The sequence below is a fragment of the Scylla paramamosain genome, chromosome 40 (assembly GCF_035594125.1).
Source record: "Scylla paramamosain isolate STU-SP2022 chromosome 40, ASM3559412v1, whole genome shotgun sequence".
NCBI lineage: Eukaryota > Metazoa > Arthropoda > Malacostraca > Decapoda > Portunidae > Scylla > Scylla paramamosain.
In genome coordinates this window covers 3,517,501-3,525,000 of record NC_087190.1, presented here as the reverse complement: position 1 = coordinate 3,525,000, position 7,500 = coordinate 3,517,501, and the positions used below count along the sequence as shown (strand labels likewise).

The window sequence follows — 7,500 nt, the reverse complement described above, 5'->3', positions numbered from 1 at the left end:
TAAATAAATAAATAAATAAAAAAATTTAAAAAAAAGCAGGGGGAGGGGAGAGGGCAGACAAGGGGACACACTAATTCTCATTTTTCTATGTGACCGCCCTGCACTGCATCATTTTCAATAGGATCAAGATTCATGCAGTGTAATGAATGCCCCGGTGAACTAGAGCTGTGATCTTTGCTGGAAGTGAAATAAAATGGTGATTATACAATGCAAGTGCCCCCTCAGTGGTATACACACACACACACACACACACACACACACACACACACACACACACACACACACACACACACACACACACACAGTAACAGAGGGAAGGGAACCAGACAGACAAAAACTTATATATATTTCTTTGGTTCCTATCCTTCCTTATTTCCCATTTCGTCCCCATTTTCCCCTCCTGTTTTCCTTCACAGTTACAATCTTCCTTCTCCTCCTCTTCTTCATCCCTTCCTGTTAACTCATTTCCTCTTACCATCTCACATACACACACAGACAGACAGACAGACCCCCTTCTTCTTCTTCTTTCTTCTTCTTCTTCTTCTTCTACTTCACCAGGTACGAATCTCCTCCACTTGTTTCTGTTCTTCTCGCACCTTCCTCTGTGCCTCCCATTCTCTGCAGTGCTGCCACCATTCCATCACTCTGTCACTCTCTCTGTGTCTTCCTCTCAATCTTCCTTCCTCAAGTCATTTTCTTCAAGCTATTTTTACAGTTCCTGGTATTCTACACACCTATGACACCCACACATGCCTCTACACACCTGCAACAGCCACTAAGATCCCTCTACACACCTCCAACAGCCACAACACATCCAAACACACCTCCAACAGCACCATATGTCTCTACACACCTGCACACACCCACACAGATCCCTCCACACACTCACTAAGACCCTGTACACACCTGCAACACCCACACAGATCCATCCACACACTCACTAAGACCCTGTACACACTTGCAACACCCACACAGATCCATCCACACACTCACTAAGACCCTGTACACACCTGCAACACCCACACAGATCCCTCCACACACTCACTAAGACCCCTGTACACACTTGCAACACCCCACAACAGATCCCTTCACACACCTCCAACACTCTCTAAGACCCTGTACACACCATGTAACATCCACACAGATCCCTCAACACACCTGCAACACTCACTAAGACCCTTTAAACAGTAGTAAACACCCACATACATGTACTTATACACCTGCAGCACCCGCACACACCACACTTGCAGCAGCCACACACGTGCTCTACACACCTCCAACATGACGCAGCAGATATTGTAGATGCACTGGGTGATGGCCTCAGAGGTTCCAGAAACAGTTACTGCCCTCTCGGTGGAGTTTGGCAGCATTTCAGACGCCACCTGAATGGAAGCTCCTGTAACCTCTCGGATCTCCTTGATCTTGGAACCGGCTTTACCGATGAGAGAACCACACTGCGAGGCGGGCACGATCAGGCGAAGGGTGATGGGTGGGCGCTGCTGACCTCCTCCTCCACTCCCGTTGTTTTGGTACATCTGACCCAGGAACTGTTGGGAAGGAAGGAGTGTTGAGGTCATTTTAGGTCAAGGAAAGCTGGTTAGGTTGATTGTTTTTTGTTTTTTTTTATACATCTGACCCAGGAACTGACCCAAGAAGGGGTTTTAAGGTCAAATTAGGTCAGGGAAGAAAGGGTGTTTGGGTTAGGTCAGGTCAGGTCAGGTCAGGTTAGGTCAGGGAAAGTAAATGTTGATATTTTTCTTCTAGTTTTGATTGTTTTGGTACGTCTAACCCAGGAAGTGTTAGGAAGGAAGGAAAGGGTTTTAGGTCAAGTAAGGTCAGGGAAATCAAGTTACGTTATGTTCATTTGGTCATTTCTATTGGTTTGATACAATGTAGGGAAGTTTTTAGTTTTTTTTTAGGTCATTTTACTATTGTTTTTTTCTGGGTTAGGTCAAATTAGGTCAGGTCATTATTTAATTATTATTTTTCTTTTTTGAACTTGTAATGTTTTGGTATGTCTGAGCCAGGAACTGTTGGAAAGGAAAGAGGATAAGGTCAAATTAGGTCAGGGAAAGCAGGTGTTGTTGTTGTTGTTTGTTGTTGTTGTTGTTGTTGTTTGTATTTCCTGTTGTTTTGAGACATCTGAGAGAGAGTTGTGGGGCATTGCTATCATTATCATTACTGCTGTTCTTTTTTAAGCTTGTCTACGTAAGCTGAGAGTTGCGCTACTAATGATAAAAACTGGAAAAAGGACAAGAACACTAACAAGAATAAGAAGAATAATGGATGATAATAAGTGATGATAAAAAAAATAAATAGTAATAATAATAATAATGATAATAATAATAATAGCAACCTCACATAGGACAGCCCAGACAAAGCACCACACACACACACACACACACACACACACACACACACACACTCCTAGCAACACTTACGCAACACTTCAGCACTGCACCTCCACCAGATTCAGAGGGCTCTAGCTGAAGTGACATGAGGTTTTGAAGGGCATTTTTAAGGTTATAGTGACAGATTAACAAGACATCTACTTTGTGAACAAGAGAAACAGCCTTGAGAACTTGGCTAATCATCTCTGTGGCCTTTGAAAACAGGGGTGGCGAGAGAGCAAAGCACTTCTGAATAGCAACAATAATAATAGCAGTAATAATGACACCAAGACACAAACACAACAAGCAAAAGAGGGGAAGAAGGGGAGGAGGTACAAAAATATCTCCCCAGCTTCCCTTCTCTTTGTTGTTTCATTTTTACGAGCCAAATTTCCACGTCCTTGCTTTCATCTCCCCAGCAGCAAGGGCCTCAAACACTGCGCCTTGTATGGGCCTTGCTGAGTGCCCTGTATTGAAACGCTGGCTGTGCTAAGTGACGGCTGGTGAAAATTTAGTTGTGTGTGTAGTGCGTTGTGTGTGTTGGGAGGAAGGGGGGAGTCTAGAAAGCCATATGACAGAGGGAAAAGATTGTAAGGCTGGGGGTAAGTGTTTGTAAAGTACTTGTGGGTAGTGTGAAGTGTTTTGTGAAGTGTTTAAGTGTTTATTAAGTGTTTGTGTGTGTGTGTGTGGGTGTGTGTGTGGGTGTGGGGGTTGTCTAGAGATCTGTGTGACTGCGAGGAAAAGATTCTGTTAAGTGTTTGTAAAGTGTTTGTGAAGTGTCCGTGTACTTATTTCACTTCATGTACTTTATTATGTATTGTGTATCAGCCAATCTGTGTCATGTATCTTGCTTATGTCACTTTAATTCTCCTGTATCAATAAACTAACCAACTAACTAACAAACGAACTACCTGTGTGTGTGTGTGTGTGTGTGTGTGTGTGTGCAGGTAAGACAGGGCTCAGAAATTCATCTGTGTGGGACTAACGAGTAAAGAAGCATGCCTGGGGGAGGTGTGGTATGCTAATTAGACTCATCATCTCCTATCCCAGCCATTTTTCCTCCCATAAGAACCGGAGGCCACTCAACCTTTTTGTTCAAGATTTGATAACATAATATTTTGGTTCAACTCTTGGGAAATGTTGTGAAGGTGCTCTCTCTCTCTCTCTCTCTCTCTCTCTCTCTCTCTCTCTCTCTCTCTCTCTCTCTCTCTTAATCTTTTCCTCCTCTCTCACTATTTCTCTTTCTCCTTTCTTTCCTACCTGACACTAAGACCCTTGACGTTTCTCTCTCTCTCTCTCTCTCTCTCTCTCTCTCTCTCTCTCTCTCTCTCACACACACACACACACACACACACACACACACACACACTAAAGACCTACTTAACAAATATTCTGGGCCGTGTAAGTAAGAAATGAGGTATGTGTGAATCTCTCTCTCTCTCTCTCTCTCTCTCTCTCTCTCTCTCTCTCTCTCTCTCTCTCTCTCTCTCTCTCTCTCTCTCTCTCTCTCTCAAAGGTACACAGCAGTATCAGTCTTCAGTCTACACATGACTAATCTCACAGATCAGACTACCTCCTCCACCTCCTCCTCCTCTTCTCCCTCTTCCTCCTCCTCCTCTTCCCTTGAGATCGTGTAAAATCCCAGAACCAAATTGAGAGAGAGAGAGAGAGAGAGAGAGAGAGAGAGAGAGAGAGAGAGAGAGAGAGAGAGAGAGAGAGAGAGAGAGAGAGAGAGAGAGAGAGAGAGAGAGAGAGAGAGAGAGAGAGAGAGAGACTTAAAAAGAAAACAAGAAAAGCTAAAAAAAAAAAGATTTAAAGTTTTCAGTTCAACATTTTATTATAATTTCACTGCACCTGAGATTTTTCTTCTTCTTCTTCTTCTTCTTCTTCCTCCTCCTCCTCCTCCTCCTCCTCCTCCTCCTCCTCCTCCTCATCTTTTTTTCCATCTCCACCTCACATCTTTCTTCCTGTCCTAGTTTCCCCCAACACCTACCCTCTCTCTCTCTCTCTCTCTCTCTCTCTCTCTCTCTCTCTCTCTCTCTCTCTCTCTCTCTCTCAACCGCACCTCCGCACAAGCAAAAGGAGGAGGAGGAGGGAAGTTTGGCAGGGAGTAAAGAGAAGGGAGGAGGAATGGAGGAGGAGGGGAAGGGGAAGAGAGGGGGAAGGAAGGGGGAAGTGCTTTCATTGGGCAAAGTATCAAGGGGGGAGGAGGAGGAGGAGGAGGAGAGGTAGGGAGGCTTGGCAGGGTGACTGGAGAGTGGAGGAAGAGAGAGAGGGGAGAGGAAAGGAGAGAGGACAGGAGAGAGGAGAGGAGGGAGAGAGGGAGGGGAAATGTGTAGGCTGGAGGCAATAGGAGGGGAGGAGAAAGAAAGATGGAGGAGGGATGGAGAGGAGAGGAAGAGGGGAGAGGAGGAGAGAGGAAGAGGTGGTGAGGGGAAGGAGCTAGTGGAGGGGAAGAAGGCATTAGCGAGAGAGAGAGAGAGAGAGAGAGAGAGAGAGAGAGAGAGAGAGAGAGAGAGAGAGAGAGAGAGAGAGAGAGAGAGAGAGAGAGAGAGAGAAATATTGGGCAAGTAGTAGTAGTAGTAGTAGTAGTAGTACCTTAAGATAATGATGATGGGGGGGTAATCTGAGGAGGGGAGTAAAAGTTGGGGGATGGTTGGGGGGAGAGCAAGGTAGGGGAACTAGGGGGTGGGGGTGGGGGTGTCTGAGGCGGGGAGAGTGGGGGTTTGAAGAGGCGAGTTGTGATGAGAGGGGGGAGGGGGTGATGTGGCGTCTGAGGGAGGGGGGAAAGGGGGATGTGGTGCGTTTAAGATGAGGAGAGAGGGGGAGTGAGGAAGGGGGCGCGTTGGGGCAGGTGTCTGAGGAAGGGGGGGGGGTGTCTGAGGGGGAGGGAGTGGAGATGGGGCAAGGGAAGGGTGTCTGAGGATGGAATGGGGAGTCTAAGTGGGGAAGATGGGGTCTTAGAGTGGAGTAAGATGGGGGGTGTTACTGGGAGGGGTGGAGAGGGGGCAAGGGTGTCTGAGGTGGGGGGAGGAGAGCTTAGTTGGGGGGAGGGACATAGAGGGGTCTTGGGAGGGGGTCTCAGTTGGGGTGGGGGGGGTCTTAGGAGGGGGTCTTGCTGGGGGGAGTGAAGGGGGGGTCTTTCATCAGGGCAGGCGGAGGGTAAACACAGCCAAGCCTCAAAATTACCAGATGCCTGAGTTTCGTGTTTGTCTCGCGCAATCTAAAATTCATAGGCACTGGAGAGAGAGAGAGTGAGAGGGAGAGGGAGAGGGACAGAGTGAAGGGTAAGGTTGGGTATAAGTAATAGTAGTAGTAGTAGTAGTAGTAGTAGTAGTAGTAGTAGTAGTAGTGGTTACAGTATCCTTTAACCCTCTATTCCTCTTCCTCTTCTTCTTCTTCTTCCCCCTCCTCCTCCTCCTCCTCCTCCTCCTCCTCCTCCTCTTCCTCCTCCTTCTCCATCTCCTCCTCCTCCTCCACCTCCTTTCAGTGGTTGAAAGCCGGCAAAGGACTTGGAAGGGAGAAAGAGGGAGAGGATTTGGATGAGAGAGAGAGAGAGAGAGAGAGAGAGAGAGAGAGAGAGAGAGAGAGAGAGAGAGAGAGAGAGAGAGAGAGAGAGAGAGGGTGGGGGTGAGAGATCAAGACTCCTTTCAAATCTCTCTCTCTCTCTCTCTCTCTCTCTCTCTCTCTCTCTCTCTCTCTCTCTCTCTCTCTCTCTCTCTCTCACACACACACTGTGTGTATGCGGTTTGTGAATATGAACTGGCGAGAGAGAGAGAGAGAGAGAGAGAGAGAGAGAGAGAGAGAGAGAGAGAGAGAGAGAGAGAGAGAGAGAGAGAGAGAGAGAGAGAGAGAGCATGACTGAGTTGGCGTTCCTAAGCTTCCTTTGTGTTGAATCAAGTGAGGAGGAGGAGGAGGAGGAGGAGGAGGAGGAGGAGGAGGAGGAGGAGGAGGAGGAGGATATAGGTAAATACAGATGAGCTTAGAGGAGGCAGGTGAGGCGAGGCTAATTACCAAGGTGAGGCGGGTCAAGGTAACGTAAGGTAAGGTAAGAGAACAGGTAGTTATAACTGAAAGGTAACTAATGAGATAAAGGCAAGTGTAATTACTGCATAGGTAATTGTTAAGGTTTAGGTGAGGTAGGCCAGGTGAAGTAAGGTGAGGGTACAGGTAAGGGTAATTAAGGGACAGGTAAGAGGTAGAGGTGGGATAAGGTAAGATTAAGTAAGGTTAGGTTAAGTTAGGTTAGGTTAGGTAGGGTAAGGTTTGGTTAGGTTAGGTTAGGTTAGGTTAAGTTAGGTTAGGTTAGGTAGGGTAAGGTTTGGTTAGGTTAGGTTAGGTTAGGTAAGGTAAGGTTAGGTTAGGTTAAGTTAGGTTGGGTTAGGTTAGGTTAGGTAGGGTAAGGTTAGGTTAGGTTAGGTTAGGTTAGGTTAGGTTAGGTAAGGTAAGGATAGGTTAGGTTAGGTTACGTTAGGTTAGATAATAATAGTGAAGTTAGGGTTTGGTAATGTTTTTTTATTTATTTTCTATCATGTGACTAGCCAAAGGGGGGAAGAAAATAAAGGAAGGTGAAGAGAAAGGTAGTAATATTGGGTAAGACTAAGGTTAACAGTAATGAACGGAGGCATCTGGCTGAGTTTCCTTGACTTTTCTTTATTTTTTCCTTTCGTTTTCTTTCCCTTTTTTTTTTTTGAGAACTGGCCAAGGAGAGGAGGAATTAGCGTCACTTTCTTCTCTTCCTTTTCTTTCTATTTTGTCAGAGAGACCGAGCAAGGAGGAAAACTTGAAAAAAAGTTAAATAAAGCTTGTCTATGATAAAGCTAAACAGTTTAACCATTTATTTTGAAACCTGGTGATACAGAACACTGAGAGAGAGAGAGAGAGAGAGAGAGAGAGAGAGAGAGAGAGAGAGAGAGAGAGAGAGAGAGAGAGAGAGAGAGATTAAGAACGAAAATAGGAAAGCTCCCACAAAAACAGCTAGAGAAGAAGGAAAAGCGTGGGCCAGTGTAGCGTCTGTCCTGATACTCCTTGCGCACAGAGGCGAGGCAAGGAAAGAGTTTGGCAGGGGGAAAAGTTTGCCAGGGAGGAAGGAAACGAAGAGAGAAGATTA

The 7,500-nt window shown here is 46.1% G+C and overlaps 1 protein-coding gene across 1 annotated transcript in view; it reads right to left on the bottom strand.

Annotated features, from left to right (window-relative positions):
* LOC135092712 (poly(rC)-binding protein 3-like) overlaps positions 1-7,500 on the bottom strand; it is a 175,319-nt gene that overhangs the window by 43,534 nt on the left and 124,285 nt on the right. Inside the window, 1 exon segment of the mRNA XM_063991342.1 lies at positions 1,275-1,547. Coding sequence (XP_063847412.1) covers positions 1,275-1,547 — 273 coding nt within the window.